Source organism: Sardina pilchardus, chromosome 15 (assembly GCF_963854185.1).
Source record: "Sardina pilchardus chromosome 15, fSarPil1.1, whole genome shotgun sequence".
NCBI lineage: Eukaryota > Metazoa > Chordata > Actinopteri > Clupeiformes > Clupeidae > Sardina > Sardina pilchardus.
Window position 1 is genome coordinate 24,185,756 of NC_085008.1, and position 20,950 is coordinate 24,206,705.

Consider the following 20,950-nt stretch of genomic DNA (forward strand, 5'->3'; position numbering starts at 1 on the left):
AATTGTGTTGCCCTGATTGTAACAAGGCATGTTGAGTTTGTAGTTTCACTCTCACTCGAATTTGGTGGGATAGACTATTGTAAAAGACACAAAGTGTTCTCATATGGCCCCTTCTGTGCATGCCAATACATTTTGGAAACACCTAGAGAGGTTCTTATGTGCAGTTATTGTTCTCTGGTAAATGTTCACGTTTCGGCACCGACTCCTTCAGCCCCCTTAACTTACCCTTTCATCTACTGGGCATTCTTTGAGGTCATTACTGGGGTCACAGAAACCTTATAAATCAGCGCTGATCCAATCTGCCCATTGTTCATGAGCATTTAGTTTCTCTCTCTCATTTGTTTGACCTCCAGCCATTTAGTGACCTTCCAGTCAACCCACAACCCCAGCAGCTCACAGTCTGCTCCTATCAGGCCTTGTCAGGCTCTCCCGTGATTAATGTGGGAAATCCACAAGTGAACTTTTCCTCTTTGTAAACACGCATCCTCATTGCCCTGGTAGAGATGTCACTCACTCTCAAACCTCGGCCTAGCACTGCGGACCAAGTAGGTAGTGCTCTGGTTGATGCGAAACAGTTTGAGAGGGGTGGGGGTGGGGGGGAGGGGGGTGGTACTTCACTAAGCTTTGGCAAGAAAAAAGAAAATCTTGAGGTTTGGGTGTTCCTAATGTGCTTGTGTTGTTTCTAGTTTGAGTTGTACAAAGTGCATCATCATCGGAAATGGTGGAATCCTCTCCAACAAGTCGCTGGGCTCTGTGATAGACGAGTACGATGTCGTCATCAGGTCAGTAAAACAATGGTGCTGTTGTGACTTAATGATGTTTCTGGTCTGCCCTCAAAACCCACTCATCACTCTCAGTCTTGCCTTATGGTTTTTCCACACACACACACACACACACACACACACTCTCTCTCACACACACACGTGCACCAGTCTGTGGTAGAAGATGCATGTGTGTGCGGAGTGTTCTCATGCTGATGGTTCATTGCTGCAGGCTGAATGAGGCCCCGGTGAGTGGCTACGAAAAAGACGTGGGCTACAAGACCACCATGCGCATCACCTATCCCGAGGGAGCCATCCAGAAACCGGAGCACTACGAGAAGGACTCCATCTTCGTCTTCTCTGCCTTCAAGCCCCTGGACTTTAAGTGGCTCCGACACATGGTCTTCAAGGAGAGGCTGGTAAGGCAAACTCTCAGTAGGGGGCAGTGGTGTGCAGGTAGACTATGGCATTGTTTGTAAGCAAAGTGTGGAATGTAAGTGTTGAAAGCGAGATCGGTTTTGTCAAGTCTGCCAAATGAATTTGAATTTGGGAGCTCACTACAACGCGCACATTTGTTTAACTCCAAATTCCTTGAACTCAACCGCTTGTGTTCAAAACAGTTTACCCACTTCTGTGAACCATTTGTTGTGTAATGACAGACCCTGTCTGGCTTCTTGAGGGGTTTTCTAAAGAAAAATATTATTCATGTTCTTTTTTTGGGGGGTGGGGGGCGGGGGGGCGTTTATGCTTCCAATATGCGTGGCGGGACAAGTGCCAGCAGGTTAGTGATAAAGCAATCAGCCATTCGTCACACCGCAGTGGAGAGTAGCAAAGCTGTCTGGAGGCTATCTTAGGCAACTGGGCTTTTGAATGCGAACATCTTGTTTACACTCCGCTGAGACTGGCATAGTCCTGCTCCCCGAAACATGCCTTACCCAGCAATGTTTGCTGACATTCCACCGCCTCAGTAAAACACATCTATTCAGTGGATTGTCAGGGAGGCTTCATGGCTGCTGCTCTCAAAGGAGAAGGGGGGACCTGGTCGAATGGCTCCCACGAGGCAGCTGCCTTTGTCTGATGCCTAGTGTACCATTTCCCCCCAGGTGAGTGACAGCCACTTAATGATCTGCTTAATTGGCAGGTCTGTGACAGTGAATAGACTCCTTATCTCCTCCAAGGGTAGAGAGTGGCCATTCGGTGAATTGGCTCCTTCTCTATTTCAGTGTGAGCCCCCGGTAAAGAAAGCAGCCTCTCAGCGATTCACATCTGGCCTCAAGTCTCTGTATTCAAGACTCTTTGTCTCTCCCATGGCAAATGTAGCCATCATTGCTTACTCCAAGGATGTTCATCTGTTATCAGGGATGCAGTGTTGTAACTTAGTAGACACTTGTTTGTCCGTTAGACTGGAGGAGGGGCCACTCACTACCCTGGCATTCGCAGAGTTTTGTTAGGTCATCTTTTTGAGAAGCGCTCAGGATGGAACAGGGTTATCAAAGCAGTGCTTCCTCTCTCTCACTATCTCTCTGTGCCCCTTCTCTGTACGCTGAACTGTTGACAGTCATCCTGTTCCGTAGTCGACTCCTTTTACACGACGAGTAGAGTACATGCAGGAAATAGACTGCCCAGTTTTACCAGATAAAAATTCACATCTCAGCCTATCAAAATAGCTACTGCTCACAGTCGCACGCTCTCTAGAGGCTGCTAAGATCAGATGCAGGCAGATGGTCCTTTTAATGTTTATTTGTTTGCCTTTGCCACGCTCATAAAAAATGACAAGCCAAAGCTTCATCCCAGGCACCCCACACTTCTGTGGAGATGCACAGTCTTTCGCCCATGGCAAAGACTGGAGCTGCACACTACCTCCATTAGTCCATTAGGATTCTTGCAGCCGAAGGAAAGACCCATTAGGGGCGGGCAAGAGAGAGCCGTGCATCCTGCTTCCCCACTAAAACCCACTGTTTGCTCCCTGCGGGATTTAGGAACCGTGGCCGTAAAACAGTGTTTTGGTTAGAGATGGACCTCCTGCTTGTGTGTAGAGAGGGGACTGGATGGGTTAGTGCAGTGAGTTTATGACTCATAAATAAGAGAGTGTTAGCATCAGTGTTGGAATCCCAGTTTCTACCAACACGACAGCAATAGAACATGGCGTGTGTGTGCGTGTGTGTGCGTGTGTGTGTGTGTGTGTGTGTGTGTGTGTGTGTGTGTGTGTGTGTGTGTGTGTGTGTGTGTGTGTGTGTGTGTGTGTGTGTGTGTGTGTGTGTGTGTGTGTGTGTGTGTGTGTGTGTGTGTGTGTGTGTGTGTGTGTGTGTGTGTGTGTGAGGCCAATGTGCTTTGACAGTGAAAATATTTACAGAAGACTTTATGGCATATACAGTGCCTATAGAAAGTTATCATACCCTTTTGAAATAGTTACTTTTTTTGTCGTACAGCCTGAAATCAAAACCCATTTAAAAAAAAAATCTTTTCCAGTTTTATTTACAAATGTAGCTGTACAACATCAAAATAATGAAAAAAAAGTAAACAGTTCTGAAAATTAATAAGAAATGAAAAACTAGAATAACAGGGTTGGAAAAGTCATCATACCCCTGACTTAATACTTTGTAAAGCTTCCTTTTGCTTTCATTACAGCCATCAATCTGTTTGGATATGTCTCTATTATAGCTTTGCACACCTAGATAGGGGAATATTTGCCCAATTTTCCGTACAGAAATTTTAAAATTTAGTCAAATTCTGTAGGGAATGGCGATGGACTGCTCTCTTCAAGTCAATCCACATATTTTCTATAGGATTTAAGTCAGGGCTCTGACTTTGCCACTCAAGGATATTCACCATCCTATCCTTAAGCCACTGCTTTGTTCTTTTGGCAGTATGTTTAGGATTTTTGTCGTGTTGGAAGGCGAATGACCTCCCCATCCTCAGCTGTTTAGGAGAGGGACGCAGGTTTTCCTCAAGAATTTTGGTGTACTTGGCAGCATCCATTTTCCCTTCTATCCTGACCAATTGCCCAGTCCCCGCTGAAGAGAAACATCCCCAAAACATAATGTTGCCCCCACCATGCTTCAAAGTAGGTATGGTGTGTTTTGGGTGTGTTTGGGTGTGTATACTGTGTTTGGTTAGCGCCTGGAGCTCAGTCCAAAAACTTCAATCTTAGTCTCCAAAAAGTTCGATCTTAGTCTCATCTGACCATATAAGCTTTTTCCGCATGGTAGCAGAATATTCCAGATGTGTTTTTGCACTGAACTCCAAGTGCAATGTTTGGCGAAAACCAACACAGTACACCACCCAAAACACACCATACCTAGTGTGAAGCATGGTGGGGGCAACATTATGTTGTGGGGATGTTTCTTTTCAGCGGGAACTGGGCAATTGGTCAGGATAGAAGGGAAAATGGATGCTGCCAAGTACACCCACATTCTTAAGGAAAACCTGCGTCCCTCTCCTAGACAGCTGAGGATGGGGAGGTCATTCGCCTTCCAACACGACAATAATCCTAAACATACTGCCAAAAGAACAAAGCAGTGGCTTTAGGATAGGATGGTGAATATCCTTGAGTGGCAAAGTCAGAGCCCTGACTTAAATACTATAGAAAATAGTGGATTGACTTGAAGAGAGCCGTCCATCGCCATTCCCTACAGAATTTGACTAAATTTTAACATTTCTGTACGGAAAATTGTTCCCCTATCTAGGTGTGCAAAGCTATAATAGAGACATATCCAAACAGATTGATGGCTGTAATGAAAGCAAAAGGAAGCTTTACAAAGTATTAAGTCAGGGGTATGATGACTTTTCCAACCCTGTTATTCTAGTTTTTCATTTTTTATTAATTTTCAGAACTGTTTACTTTTTTTTCCATTATTTTGATGTTGTACAGCTAAATTTGTTAATAAAACTGGAAAAGATTTTTTTTAAAATGGGTTTTGATTTCAGGCTGTAAGACAAAAAAAGTAACTATTTCAAAAGGGTCTGATGACTTTCTATAGGCACTGTATCATTAAATCTATGAAGATTTGCCTACTTTTTTCGTTTTTGTTTTGCATGCTGTGGCATAGATTTTCTTAAACTATCTGAACAGCTTACGATTTCCTTTTAACTTCAATTAACAATCAGATGTCAATCAACTGCTGCATAGCCTTCTTTTCAACTGTCTTTAACATTTGAATACGTTTATCAGTTAAACTTATGACCCATCTTGCAAGGTGTGCAGGGGGATCTACTAGCAGAAATTGAATATCATATTTATAGTAATTGTTTAGATTTGTGTATAATCACCTGCAACTAGGATTCATTGTGTTTTTGTTAGATTGAGCTCTTCGTATTTACACTTGGGATGGATCTTCTTCCATGGAGCTCATCATGTTTTGTACAGAGGCCTAGAGTGGGCAAACCAAAACACTGTCTGTTTTCATTCAAGTGTCAGCTTGAATTAAAGGGGAAACTCGGGTCTAACAATAATCTAGTCTGTTTGTGGATGATAAAGAATGTAAAGTTTCATCCGGGACCCAAACCACCTCAGTTTTGAATGTTCTTTTACAACTGAATATCATATAGCATAGCCTTTGTAGGCAACTTCGCTACATCAAATGAAACCGTTTTTAAGCTATTAACTAGGCTCAAAAACACAATTAAGCATGTATGCTAGTATGGAGAGGAAGATATTTGCTTTGCTTGTATATAGATAGATATAACTATATACAATTGTTGTACCGTCATTGCTCTTTCAGGATTTTTTATGTGGAGAAAGTCCATACAAGTCGAATACCAACTGTGGTACAAGCTACTGTCAATGGACACAAGAAGAGGAGAATTCAATAATCAACTAGGACAGACATGCACAGATGAAAATGTATACTCGTTATCATCCAAAAATAGACCCGACTTTGTTGTTAGACCGGAGTTTCCCTGGAGTGCCACTGTAGCATTGGTTTGAATACAAAGTAAGTGTTAGTTGGTAGTAGTGCTGGCTAGCTATTTTGTGATGTGAGAAGTTTCCCTGCAGTGGGAGTTTAAAATAGCTATTTGGACGTGCTCAGTGGCTTTATTTGTGTGGTAGAGCCTTTGCGGTGTGTGGGTCGCTTGAGCCTCTGTTAGTAAGCAGTTTTTGTTCCTGTTATGAAAATGAAATTGCGCTACTGATATCCTGTAAGCAGCAGCGCCCCCTCTGTTTTTTCTTTGTGTACTGTTTTGTACTTCAGGTGCAAAATTGCAAAAGAAATGATCAATGTTAACTAAATCATAGCTGTGTTACTGGAAAATTATTCCCACTTTCTTTATTTGATTATCATTATTTATTTATTTTACATTTAAAAGATATGTGAGATATGTTGTAGCTGAATTGTACACAGGTATACCAGTAGGCTTCAGCACCCTGAGAGAAGCCCTAGTCGTGTTTTCGTAAGTGGACTTACTGTCCTTTAGAGGCTGGATAAATATTAAAAAGGGTCGACCAAGAGTATCTATGTGTACCTCGTCTAACTTACAAAACTTACAAAACTTCTACAAAACGTCCTAAAGAGCTTTCTTGATTCAGTATTTTGGTGGTTTTATCGCTTGGTGCCTGAACTATTAGCCTCTCACTGCCACAAGGCACATGTCCATTGTATTGATAAGACCAAATACTTTTTGGCAAGGCTACTTTGCAGTAAGAGCTTAATTTGAGCTGAATTAGTTTTTTTAGGGTTTTGTTCCACCTTTTGATCTTCCATGCCCTGCCACACAACTGAACTAGCAATTTGTTGCCATACTGATGTAGCTACACTCCTCCCACGAAATTAGTCCCAATAAATTGGTTTATTTTGTCAGGTAGGTTTTAATACCATGTAAGGTTGATGACTTAAAGGGCAATATTCCTTGTTTGTTGAAAGAGTTTGAGAGGAACTCAGAGGAACAAATGAAACCTTAGGTCCATCATTTATATGTATCTCTCACACAGCCCAATATTATTTTACTCTAGCACAAGTCAAAGTGTATGCAATTGCTGTTTATCAACTTTCTCTCATCAAACGCGTACAGTTTATAGAAACCAAACATACAGCCTCATCTTTCAAACCCCTCACTCTTTACTTTGCTCGCATATTAATCCCCTTTGATTTCTTTGAAGAGCTTCCTAAATCTTCTCAGGTTTCATTTCGAAGCAAGAATGTCACACAAACAAAGCAGGAAGAATTTCTACTACCATACTAGGTAGCAGAATGCTCTTAGCAGATCTGAAACATTGGTGGTATTTAATATTTAATTGTTTGCTTTCTTTCACATGCATCCTTGAAAATAATTATTTTCCCTGTGGGCCTTTGTCTCTATAATGCCATCACATCGTGCCTCTGTGCACGTCAGCCAGAGTAGAACACAGGCCTGGCTGGTTTCAGCAAGACCTCTTTTCCCTCTCCTCCCACAAACAAGAAAAAGAGAGGGAAAAAAGAGAACCGTTCTTCAAACAGACTTGGCACAGCAAAGCAAGCATAAACAGGTGGCCATAAACACGCGCATGGCGTGGAAGATTGTTGTGTTCTTTCCATTGTTTGTTTAACGGGATGTACATCCCACGCTTCAGGCCAGTCGCCGTGAACCCCAGAGCAGAGAGGTGGTGGTGGTGGTGGTGGTGGTGGTGGGGGGGGGGGGGGGGGGGTTGAGCCACGCCACGCAACGGCACGGTACAGCTCGACAGAGGACGGAATCTGATGCGCTTCGGTGACCGTTGGCAGCCTGAAAGGGCTATGGGGTTACACCGCAGACACTCGCCGTGTAAGGGAAACCTGGGATCACCTGGCCTGTCAACTGGATCAGCAGACCAAGGGTGGTCCGCCTTGCTAGCTCACTTTTCAAACGGCGACAGCCACGCAGGTACAAAGACCGCGGAGACAGGAAGACTGTGGGGAGTCATGATGCTCCTAAGCCAGCGGTCAATTTTCTTCTGTTGTGGGCCTGGCCGACCTGTTGTGTATGGACACGGGCACTTATCGCGAGCTGTATTTATCACACAATGATGACACTGAAGGAATACTGTGTTCTTTGGGTTCAAGAGTACATTAGACCTGCCACAGTTTCTTTCCCATGAACCCTCTAACCTTTAACATAATTCAAGGTTTCCTCTGTCACTGTAAACTTTGACCATGGGCCTTTTCTGGAGTCGGCTGAGGTCGATCAACTGCATGGGTCGATTCTGTGTGGACTATAGCCCTGTGATGAAGACTGGTCATACACATACCATCTTCCTACACGACAAACCTACCCAGTCTGCACCCTCTGGCTGGTGGCACAGAGCCTAAAGTTCAGAGGAGGGATAGAGAAAGGAGGACAGAGAAAGAGAGAGGAGGAAGGAGGATAGCGAGACGGAGGGCACCAAAGCCAGAGGTCACCCTTCATGAGACACCACAAACTGTGACGATTGTCAGCGGGTATGAATGAGCGAGTGTGTCAGCCCGCTGGAGACTGATGGTGCAAAGATAATGGGTCCGCCACGGCTTTCACCTCCAGGGGCCAGAGATTGAGTGATAGCATTGTCCTGGGCCCGGCGCAAATTACTCTCATGTCCCGCTCCTAGGAGGGGAAAGTCTTAGACATCGGGGACGACGTTGTTGTGTGGTTCCCCTAGAGGGGCCGGCCCCCCTGCATTACAAAAAAATGTGTCAGATGTTAAGAATCCTTTTCAACTTGGTTAAACTACTGGACAGTCCAAAAATGAACGACGTCTCTTCTTTGAGACGAGGCTTGTGGCGATCTTTTGAGTTGACTATGGTCATTGTGAGCCCGTGTGTTTCTCGTCGTCCTCTGCCGGCCTTGCAGGGCTGCGGTGTGGAGTGACCCACTGAGCTCAGGGAGCACAACAACATCCGGGGCCTATTACCCTCCGTCGCAGTGAGCCATTACTAAATGGCAAAGGACTTAACTCGTGCTCAAGCACAGCGTTAGTGTGTGTGTGTGTGTGTGTGTGTATGTGTGTGTGTGTGTGTCTGTGTGTGGGTTGGGTGCCTCAGTTTACTATGTTTTGCCTGCGGGAGCATTCAGTGAGGCTTAGTCACATGTATCCCGGTAACTACTGCGACAAAGCTGGCAGGAATGCGCCGGTGGCCACTCCTCATTACTTTAATGGCCCCAGGTATATTGATACAGGGTCTTCCTTTTCTGCGTGGCTTTGTTTGCTCTTCTTGTTTTTCAGCGGCTTTTAAAAAAAAAAAACACCCCTGGCCTCTCTTCCCTCTTGCCTCGGCGGCGGGGGTATTGCTTTCATTGCACTACAACCAGCACGCGTCACTTTTTCCATGCGTGGTGACGTGCCCTTCTTTTTTTTTCTTTTTTTCTTGCTGCGTTTTAAGGCCGTTGTACCACGGCTCCAGGTTATTTCCACAAGGACCTTCACCTCCTCCTCTCCATCCCTCCCCGTCCCAAGACAGTCCTGCAATTTACGCATGGGGGTTAGCTGATCTAATTATGTTATCGTCAATGGTGCCCATCAGGAAAGTGGAATGGTAGCCACATGTCAAAACCTGGCAGCACGTATGGGTTTCATTTCAGCACGTGGTTTTGATAGCCGTTATTTACTTGCGCTTTGTCACTTGGTCATTACCAGAAAACCACAGGCTAAGCTCGTTGTGTGAAAATTGCTTGTTTACCAGAAGTTCCGCTACCTCTCTTAATTTGCGATCCTCTTACTCTTAGAGAAAGGGAAATGAAGCTTGAGCTTCGAAAGGCCGGAGAAGGTTCGTGCCGGCAGTCGTTTTTGTTTGTTTCGCGGTTCAGGGCTTGGCGTGCCTGTCTTGAGAGTGTGCTGGCACATTTACGGAAGGAACTAGAGTCAAGATAAATTTTCACTGGTGTCTGCCGTTCCTCCGGGGAGCCTTTCATCTACCTCCAGAACGCTCTTAATCACGCTGAAAGGTTTCCGCGGTCCCAGGAGCGCACAAACTCGTTCGAATTTACCAACTGAACTACTGACTCCCGTGTCAAGTGTATGTATTTATTCACACGTCTAAGGCAGTTTGATACATTTATGATAAGTAAGATAAGTAAAGTAATGGGATGGTTAATATTCCTGAGGAGGAATTGCAGAGACACTTAAGAGTTTATTTGGCCACTTCCGACAGTTGTCCCATCACAACTGCAATCATCTAAAGTATTTCTGTGTGTAAACCTTCCCCCTTTAAGGGTTATTTAGAGAAGCGACTTTCAGGGCTACTGCACTTTAAATGTCATAAGTCAAGAACCTATGTGGTCAATGATTTAGATGTTTTTAAGCACATCCCTTTCCCTTAAACATGCCAGTGCTCAGTGCTAGAGTCGTCCGGTAGACGAATGGTGTTTGCGGCCCATTTTCACTTCTTGGCACACGAGGTCTGGGAGGAACGTGCTCTGTTTGTACCTGTGGTATGTTTGCCATCTATAAAAGCTGTGGAATCCGCGGAGCCGCTGGCATCTCGCTCGCCTCTCCTCCGCCGCGCCGGGTGTTTTTATAAAGTGAGAGCCTGTTAAAGCTGCCCGCGCACCAGCTGTAAAACTACCAGAGCTGCCTCCGAGAGGGCCCCCTCACCGCTACCCCCCCGCCCCCCCCAGCCTGGCCAGCGCAGCTGCATGCTGGGAGACAGATGAGCCTGAATTAGTGGCACGCGTCCCCGCGGTACACCCCCCACGCTGCGCCACACACACACACACACAGACACTCACACACACACGCAGACAGACATTCACCCTCTCTCACGAAGCTGCGCTCTACTTGTTAAGTATTATACCAAATTCCCGCAAGTTGTTATCCCATTTGCTGCATGGTTGTTATGATTTAACACCTGATTATTTTGAACTGCATGCCAAGAAATCTGTGTTGTGTGTGTGTGTGTGTGTGTGTGTGTGTGTGTGTGTGTGTATTTGGCCGTGGCAGGGCTGTGCATGTAGGCCGTGCAGAGCTCCAGTGCAGGCAGTACAGTACAGTGGACCAGCCTGTCAGGGAAGGCTCAGGGAAGCACAATGGCTTCTCCACTCGATTAAAGGTTGTGTTGATGTTCAGGCTCGCCCTTGGCACCGGGCCAGGCAAGATCAAAGCGCTCTGCTTGCCTCTTTTATTTGGGATATCACAAAAGCAACACTTTGAGTTATTTGTACAGGTGACTGCTGCATTGTGGCTGCATGGTGACTGCTCCATGTCACCATCTCCAGCCTATCTTGTGGAGAATGGGCTGCTCGTAGGCCGCGCTGAGTGATGTGCGCAGTCTTCCTGATTCCTGAGGGTTTTGCACGCTTCCAAAGATGGGCTGGATCAGTTTTCACAAGGATTTTGTTCTCCACATGTAATTGTTCTCAATGTTCCTGCCTTGTTCTCTCTCCCTTTCGCTCTCTCTTTCTCTCTCTCTCTCTCTCCCTCTCTCTCTCTCTCTCTCTCTCAGAGGGGTACAGAGGGCTTCTGGAAGTCCGTAGCCCGTTCGGTGCCTCGAGAACCCAGCGAGGTGCGCATCCTCAACCCCTACTTCATCCAGGAGGCAGCCTTCCAGTTCATTGGCCTCCCGCTCAACAACGGCGTGATGGGACGAGGGGTGAGTGGAGATGTGACCATGGACTACCACACAAAGTTCCCCTCACCATACATACCCCACCCCACCCCACCCCACACATACTCCACCTGACCCCAGTAACCCTCAGTTAGACCTCGGTATCGCCCCAGGGTTTAAGCATAATTTAGGGTTTACAATGCCCACTTTGAGACTGAAGAGAACGGTTCCCAATTCAGCTTTTCTCATGCTTTCTCAACCTCTCTCCTTTTAGTGTGGCTCAGGGGGGTGAAAAAGCACCAGATTAGTGTTTGGGATGTTGACCCATAACAAAAGGTCTAGGCTGATTTTTTGACTCTAGCGCTCAATGTCACAGCCCCTAAGCCAGGGAGATGTGAACTTCCTAATCCGACACTAGGAGTCAAGCAGTGACTCAGTCACTTTCAGGTCCAAGAGTTCTATTATGCATTATCAGTGATGCCCTTCGCTCACTCTAATTGTTATTGGGGTCACCATGGAGACAGGCTTTGTAGGAGGGCGGGGGGGTGTGCTGGGTAGAGAGAGGGCTTTAGGTGTGATGCGTTTCCTGTTATCGGTGGCCACACAGTGCGGCCGCTGAAGGGGATTAGTAGAGCTGCCGTGAGCTCTGTGCAGATAAAGCCTTTCAGCAGGAACCTGCACGGCCTGTACTGCTCACACACCACGTGTCTGTCAGAAGGGCCCCTGTGTGTGTGTGTGTGTGTGTGTGTGTGTGTGTGTGTGTGTGTGTACAGTATATGTGTGTGTGTGCATGCACGCCTGTGCTAGAACATCGGTTCTGGAGATAAAGCTCATCCCCACACAGCCCGCTGATAAGTCCATCACTCAAGGTGTTGGGCTATCTCCACCTCGGGCCGCGCTCTCCCCAGGCCTCAGCCCTTATTTGTAGCTACTTGCTTGGCGGGGCTTTATCAGCAAGCCTGCCGGACTCACTGTGCAGACGTGAGCGCACGCCAGTGGGAATAACCCGCCTCCACAAGGGCTGCGGCAGGGCCACATGGTGCTTTTCCCTGACTTCATTCATGATCAGGCGGACCTCTCTCTCTCCGCTCTCATTTATGACCTTTACTCTTCCGTCTCCTATCCAATTTTCTTTTTCAACGGATTACGCCAGATGAGATGTGATAATGAGAAAAAAAAAAAAAACTAGTCTCTCAGTGGATGACTTGTGTCTCCTCTTTTTTTTCCCCTCCCCTCTTTTCCCTTTGCAGAACATTCCTACCCTGGGGACCGTTGCCATAACGATGGCCCTTCATAATTGCGATGAGGTAGCCGTGGCCGGATTCGGCTACGACATGAACACCCCCCACGCGCCGCTCCACTACTACGAAAAAGTCAAGATGTCAGCCATCAAAGAGGTACTCCATTTCATTTGTCTCCTCCCCCTCCCCCTCCCCCTCCCCCTCCCCTCCACACACAAACGGTCTGTTACTCTCTCATCCACCCCCAACCCCCCCCACCCCCCCCACCCACTAAAGCGCCCACTGCCGTGCCGTGGCCCTGCCTCGTGAATGGAAAGAAGTGTGTCATGTTTAAGTCAGCCGACCATCCTCGTCCTCGCGTCCAGGCCTTAGGCTGACATTTACCCAAAGCGCCGTCATGATCTGTTCAAGATGGCCCAGCCATACAGTACACAAACGTTTGACCCCGGCCCACTCCGAGGCGTCTGTGGGAGACACTGTCCCCACTGGTTGTCTCTGGGGGTATTTATTTACTTGATTGTGTTGTGAGCGTCAGGCCCAAGTTCCTGAGCGCTGAGACAAAGGTATAGACGTGTCCTTATAAAGGATGAGCGGCAACACAAGTGGTATTGTTAGTGCTACCCCATTCCAGCAGTCGTCGAGCATTTGTTTAAAATTATCTTTAGGTCATACGACCGAATGGCTCCGTGCTTGCTAGTGTAGCCAGTGAACCTGTTCAGCTTGTCTTTCTTTAAACAATAACATAAATAATACGTACATATGAATGGAGCGTCTCTCTGAAATATTTGAACTATTTCGTCTCTATGCAGGGCTCTACATTAGGACTTATGGAAGGCTCTTGTGCTATTCTAGAATGCAACAAAGGATTTTGAAAAGGGAAAGACGCTGTAGAAAGTGAACGCAACAATGTAGGTGGGGTAGGGGAAAGTAAAACAATACTATACTTCAGTGTATTTTACAACAGCAACATTTGAATTTATTTAATCATATTCATTCATTCATTCATTCATTCATAACAGTTCAATTAATCCGTCTTTTTCAAATGTTTTCATGGCGTCCAGTTCCGAATGAGCAACAGGTTGGAACATATCCAGTACATGTCCTCAGACGAGGGGCCGAGTGTGCTCGCATGGCGGCGGCGAAACGCCCAGGTTGGCTTGAGAGCAGCAGGGAATCCCGGCTCCTCACGCTGATGAATCATCGGCTGAATCACATGACCCCGGCCACCATCTTGTTTCAGTGCCCTTATGGGAACCGCCTTTCCGCCCACTCGCTCTCCAGACTGCTGAAACATCAGCCGTGGTGTTAGCATTCCGCGCTGAGTGTGTGTGTGTGTGTGTGTGCGTGCGCTGTGTCTCTCTCTCTCTCTCTCTCTCTCTCTCTCTCTCTCGGTCCCCAATGCGTCCTGCTGTTTAGCTTTAAGAGTTTACCCCAGCAGGGGAGGAAGTTTATGTTGACCTTTTTCCCTGGGAAAGCACTCCATCTCTCTCCTGTGCTCTTTTAAGGCGACGCGTCGACTTTCCCCTCCACAGGAGCGGGAACGCCTCGCCCCCGGCCACGGCCACGGAGCGGGCTCGAGAGCCCTGAGGAGCCGCCGGGGTGTCGCTCGCGGAGATATGAAGTGTGTGTCTGTGTGTCTAAAGAGTGTGCGTGGCCACCTGATCCTTCGCTTAAATACACAGGTCGTAAATCACTCTCAGGCCGAGGGACAGCCGGGCTGGAGAGCCGCTTCCTTAGCATGACATGTGATCCAGTTCTGCACCCAGTGTCACCGCGCTCACAACCCCCTCACCCCCCCCTCCCAATTCGCTGCCTCGCCCTGTGCGTCTCTCTCTTTCTCTCTCTCTCTCTCTCTCTCTCTCTCTCTCTCTCTCTCTCTCTCTCTCTCTCTCTCTCTCTCTTTCTCTCTCTCTCTCTTTCTCTGTCTGTCTGTATGTGTCTGTGTCTATCTCTCCCACTCGTCTCACCCTGTGACACTCTTTCTCAGTGTCTGTTCCTTTCTCTTCATTCTTCCACCTACACCTCGCTTCACCCTCTCTCTCTCTCTCTCTCTCCCTCTCTCACCCTCTTTTTCTCTCTGTCTCACTCCTCACTCGTCTCACCCTATGAGACTCTCTCTTTCTCTTCATTCTTCCACCTACACCTCGCTCTCTCTCTCTCTCTCTCTCTCTCTCTCTCTCTCTCTCTCTCTCTCTCTCTCTCTCTCTCTCTCTCCTTACATACCCTGCCCTGGTCTTGTGTTTCAGCTCGCCGTGACAGCGGCCCACCTCTCGGGCTGCAGCCTCCGTCCTCCTGAATTATTCAAGGACACTTATTGTTCTGGCGCGTAACCCAGGGGCAGGGACGGAGTTCCAGGCACTCGACCCTGTGATCTTCGCAGACCCTTGCGCATCGAGCAAGGATTGCGCAGACCTGATACCCCCCCCCCCCCACACACACACTCTCCTCATCCCACCCACCCCCATATCCAAGAGCAGAGGGATGAGGCGGGGGGGGTTGGGGAGGGGGCTCGCAGCTCATCGGAAGCACTTGACTGATGTCTAGGTCCACTGTTTATGAACCAAAACAGGAATGAAACACTCGTTCATATCATGTGTCCGGTGTCCTGGAGACACTCTGTCTGTCGAGTGCCGCCTTAGTTTGTTTTAAGATACGCAGCCAAAGATAAAGCCTCTTGGTACACGTTGGAGGGGGGGAAAAGTTAGCCTCTCCAAAAACCACATCCATATTGCATATTTACTATCAAGTACTTTTCTGCTTCCAAATTTAGGGAACACGCTCTTGTAAACAAGTTAGTGAAGCACTTAGTCGTGTACTTTCGTAATGAGTAAACATAAATTCCGCAGATGAAGATTGAAGAGGTGAGAGCTTTGAGTAGTTCAGGTGTCCCCCGGCTGAGGAGTTGAAGTGTGTGTGTGTGTGTGTGTGTGTTTGTGTGTGTAGAGGTTATCGGAGCAGTGGGGTTGAGATGGGACAGAGAGAGCTGATAATCCTGGCCCGTGGGCAGAGCCACTTGCTTTGGGCTGGATGGCTGAGCAGAACACATACCTAGAGGGAGAGAGAAATAAGTGACAGCCCAGCCAAGGCCCTGTTGGCAAGCGTGTAGAATATTATTGGCTTGGGGCCCATCACTCGGCTCGACTCGCCGTCAGCTGCCAATCAAAGTTGGCTGTCCCTGTAGGCACACGGCTTAAATGCTAAAGTCCACCAGCAACTACTGTTGAAGCTTTGACACATATACCCCCCCCCCCCCCCACACACACACACACACACACACACACACACACACACACACATATATACATACAAACTGAGTCATATACATAGATGTCAACACACTTGACGCATACTTGTTAATTCTCTTTTTGGATGGCCCTCTTTTAAGGTTTATAATGGTCATTTTCAAACGTGCCGTGCGGTCAATTAAAAACATTGAGCTGTTGGTTTGTTAACAGTGGTTTGGAACGCTTGGCAGCAGAGTAAACTTTCACCGTCGACAGCTACAGCTGTATCGCAGCTGAGTCATGCAAACAGACTGTTCTCTCTCTCTCTCTCTCTCACTCGTACACTCACTCTCTTTTTTTTTCTTCTTCTTGCCCTTCACTTCAATCACTTTCAAAGAGTCACCACACCTCATGATTCACCTGCTTCCATAAGCACGCATACCCCACATGCTCACGATTATTGTCAGGATGACGGCTCTTTTCCAATCCGCGCGTTTGTTTTTTTGTTATTATTATTATTATATTTTTTCTCTTCCCGACTAGTAGCTTTGTGTTATCTCCCAGTCCTCTTGCCGGCTTTTGTGGTTCCAAGTGGTTTCACCCACAGTGGAAAAAGGCCTCCGCTGTGTCATGAAATACCGATTGGTGCTTTCATGACAGAAATAAAAGCCCAGAGCTGTATGTTAAGAGCACTGCCCTATTGTGCAACACAATGGACTCTTGACTTGAAATGCTTGTTTACTCAGAGGTGATCCACAGAAGCAGCTTTTGTCTCCGTCACTCCTCGGAGGGCTTAGGGAAGGTGTGTAGTGAAAAGCTGGATGTGATTGTGTTTGAGCGCTTTGAGATTCCATAATAGGTCTGGTGTGCTCCCAGTAGGGACGTGGAGCTAGTAAACATATATACACGTCTTTCATGTGTCTGAGGAAATTCCTTTCCCTTGAGCCCTCGGAGTGTTTTTCCGGGTTTTCTCCAGTTTTCCATGTTTCCACTGATGGAGTGGGCTCTGTTTTTGAGCGTAAGCCACTAGTTGATATTCCTGCATTCAGCAAGGTTTTTTCTTCCTTAACGTTTAATCTCCAGCAACCAACCACACATACTGTGTATATACACACACACACAAACACACGTACACACCTTTTCTCCATCTCTGTCACACAAACATTCAGGACGTTTACGTTTGCGTTTACATTTACATTTACGTTTATGTTTAAAAAGCAACAACTAATTAACAGGTTTATTCAACCCAAACCATGGCTTGTAAAACACACTTAAACATGGTAGTAATGGAATTCCTCTGTCGGATTTACACACCCAGACAATGTGGTTGGTAGTCGAATTATTCTTGCATGTATACATATAGACCCAAACTGGCAATTAGATAGATTGATAGATACTTTATTGATCCCCAAGGGGAAATTCAAGAATTTTGACATCGGAAGTAACAGAAGAAGCAGCATTAGCAGGGTTCTGACTGTCGTGCCAAAGAAGTGCAAATAGGAGCGAGTGCTGGATGGAATGCCCTGTCTGTCCTAACAAGCTGAATGAAAGGGGGCTTCTGATAGCTGAGTCGGACGTACAGTACGTCGATAGTAAATTGATTCCCCTCCTGTGGTTGTATACTGGGACAAGGACGGAAGTCCAATTAAATGGCCTGTTGGGGCTGTAGCCGCAGCTCAACTTAATGTAAACTGTACATGTAAACCTACTGACTCTCATTGCTTTCTTCTCGTTTGTTTCCCTTTTGCAGTCGTGGACACACAACATAGCCAAGGAGAAAGAGTTCCTGCAGAAGCTGGTGAAGGCGGGGGTCATACAGGACTTGACCAATGGTATCTGAGACAGAACCCAACCCCACCCCACTCCCATCCATCCACCCCACCTACCACCTCTACCTACCCAACCCGACCCAGCCCAGCCTCTTTGCTGACCTGAGGGACAAGAAGCCCCAGAGGGGACAGCGGAGTGCATTGCCCCCAACCAACTCCACCCACCCTCTCACCGTCCCTCACCCAGGCTCCTCTCAGTACTGTTTGCCTCCCCCCCCAGCCCTGCCGGGACTTGACCTGCCCCGCCCCTCAATGGCAGAAGGCCTATCTGTATTTGGGCGGGTGGCGTTTGGGTGTGGGGGGGTTTGGAGAGCAGCTAGGAACCAAAGGCCCACTGCCGCACAGCCAGTCGAGAGAGACGGTGGAAACAGGCCGGTCTGTGCCAAACATACCTCCGGAGGAAGCGCTTCTCCTCCCATGTGCTTGAATGTATTCACAACACAAACATCAAAGAGATACTGGAGGTTTTTTTTTTTTTGTATGTATGTATTTTTTTTTCTTTTCTTTTTCTGTCTTTTTTATTGTTACATTACCCTCTGCCTCAGTTTCGGGCGTAGAGGAAAGGACCGTCACCGTCCGGAAAACTCACACACTCATGGAGAAAAAAAATCATGTGCACACACACAAATCATGTACACACACACAAAAATCATGTACACATACAAAAGTCATCCACATACAACAATCATGTACACACACACACACAACAATCATGTACACACACACACACACACACACACACACACACACACACACACACACACACATCGTACACAAACTCATACACACACACACACATCGTACACAAACTCATACACACACAAAAAAAAACATGTGTATACACCCACAAAATCATGTACACATACAAACTCTTACACACTAAAAGAAATCATGTATACACACTCAAAAATCATGTGCACACACAATCTCATATATACACACACGCCTTGTAGGGGGATGGAGCAGGTGCAGTCGTTCATGACACACCCTCGCCCTCCTTTAAAAGTGTTTAAAATGTTATTTGCATTGAGAAGCTGCTTTGTCCTCTGCTTTCATTCAGTTTTACCTTCTCTTTTTTTCTTTTCCAAAGAGCAGTATTGGGAATCATATTTAATTTTACTTCTAAGTGCTGAGGGTATGGGGTTTTGTTGTGTGTGTGAGTGTGTGTGTTTGTGTGTGTGCGTGTGTGCACGTGTGTGTGTGCGTGTGTGTGTGTGTGTGTGTGTGTGTGTGTTATGTTTAAATCGTTTGCGTTGTCTGCGCTTCTTGTTACGCACATGTATAATGTTTCATATCACTTCTGCTGAGAAAATTTGCTCTGATATTAAAGAGAGCACATTTGATTGTGATTTTCCACTGTACCCTTCGCTCTGTTGATTGGGTAGAATTACTGTATACAATGGTCAACCTGATTTGTTTCTTTTTAAATGTATATCGAGCGCGGAGCTTATTCCCCTCAACTAGCCTGAGAAATGCAAAAATAAGTATACATGCCACGAATTCTGAAATTATCACTTGGTCTGCTGTCAAGTTTTAAAATTGATTTGCATCGCAATATATTGCAGTATTTGAGCAAGGGGACAAAGCCTATTAAAAAAAAAAAACTCAGTATTTAATAATGCGGGTCTTTCTATTTGTCTATCTTCAAGAGCCTCAAGATTCCTTACACATATTGTGACATTGACTTCAAGGAGCTTAACTATCAAAGAAATGACTTATCACTTATATCAAGTGGCCATGTTCTAGAGACATTTATTCATGTGACAACATTTGAGTACGGCTTAAGTCTAGCACTTAGAGATATCTTTACACCTTTGGTCTCATGGTACTGTATGTACTTAATTTCTGTGAATGTAACATGCATTCAAATCATACTCCAAGTACTCTATACTCTCCATGTGAAATGAGACCATGTGTGCACCATTCTACCTGAACTAACCGTGTCATAAACTCACTTCAGCTGCACTGTCTGTCAGTGCCATTAAACCCCAGTCAGTCTTCCGTGTGGGGAGGCTGTTTGGAGCTAATGGTGGTGACCCATATATTTGCTTTCGAACATGTTTCTTTGGCGTATCAAGAGGCCCAAGGTTAATTCACTGTTTATAGAAGTTGTGTGTGTGTGCTGTATACAGCGAGTGCCTTATCCAATTAGAGGCCATTAATTGCAAACACCCTCTGAGAAAATCCAGCTTACATTTTGCCCAATTTGCTGCCCTCTCACCTGCCATAATGTGCCAGATGGACTTCTGGCACTGAACAAGACTCTGATTACAACCCAAATCTATCTCTTACTTTTAAATGCAAACCATATCACCAACATTATTTCTGGAAGTATTTTGTGTAAACACTTATCCTAGGTTAAAGGCCTTAATAATCAAGTATAAATCATCCGGTTCAAATTGGATCCAGAATCTTGCTTTGAGTATCCCATTGATTTCCATGTTGAATATGCTTTGATAATTAGGCTTGATTTTCTGCTGTCTGCATGTCTACAGTCATTGCAGACCAGCCTGGTAGACTGAACTTGGAGGTCTTTTTTGTTTCTCTTTGTTCCTGACAGTCCCCATCAATCTTAAGCTCCTTGTTTTGGTGTGTAAGTAAGACGATAGATAGGAATCTCTTTTGGTCAAAACACCTGTATTCTCTGCAGCCAGTACATGGAAAGGCTATGATTGGGTCACAGTCTTCAGGTTACCCAGCTTTCACATTCATTCAACAGGGACCCAGACCTGCTGCACTACCTTATTTATTCATGCTATATGTGGATGATATTAGTTTATTGATGGACTAATGAACATCCTATCAGTCTTTTCTGGAAACACAACTACTTGTTTTTTTCCCCTCATTTCAGGGGAGTTACCGTCAATAAACAGAGCTTGTTTATGATTCAATGTAGGGGATAAACACTCTAAGTTCAATGAGTCATCTATGTGTGATGGGTGTTGGCACAGTCTTTGCAGGAAAGTGGAAGGCCAGCATTAAAGGCTGTTCAAAGGTCCAAACATTCTTGATTTCTGTGAAAGATGCCGTTCCTGGAATGTTATGTTTATTTCAGGACTTTTAATTCCACACCCCCTGTTTCCCAATATGTCCATTCTTAGATATTCCTCCTTTTCCACAGGGAAGAAATTATTACGTAATAACTATGAAGCAGGTTATTGTTGTCGTCCCAAAGTCCACATTTTGAAATGGGTTATTAATATCTCTCATAAACATAAATTATGTAGACTTGATTATGTACACCATCAGTTTGTTGGTCTGCTTCCAACTCCATTCACCTTGCGGTCATAATTGCGTTCTGTAGTATGAGGTGAGATGCTGGAATGCTGTCAAGTATTCCATTGTTGCCTGGGGCAGGGGAGAAGAGCTGTTCCAGCTTCTAAAGGCTGGGTCAGATCAGGCTGACGCGTTGGCCTCGGTACCAGA

General features: G+C 46.1%; 1 protein-coding gene across 5 annotated transcripts in view; it reads left to right on the top strand.

Moving 5' to 3' along the window:
- st3gal3a (ST3 beta-galactoside alpha-2,3-sialyltransferase 3a) overlaps positions 1–19,132 on the top strand; it is a 41,964-nt gene extending 22,832 nt beyond the window's left edge. For all 5 annotated transcript variants that reach the window (XM_062556782.1, XM_062556783.1, XM_062556786.1 and 2 more), the window contains 5 exons: positions 687–782; positions 994–1,180; positions 11,129–11,275; positions 12,481–12,627; positions 17,446–19,132. In XM_062556782.1, the coding sequence (XP_062412766.1) occupies positions 687–782; positions 994–1,180; positions 11,129–11,275; positions 12,481–12,627; positions 17,446–17,535 (667 nt within the window). In that variant the 3' untranslated portion in view covers positions 17,536–19,132. The remainder of the gene's footprint in view (positions 1–686; positions 783–993; positions 1,181–11,128; positions 11,276–12,480; positions 12,628–17,445) is intronic.
- The last annotated feature ends 1,818 nt before the right edge of the window (positions 19,133–20,950 follow it).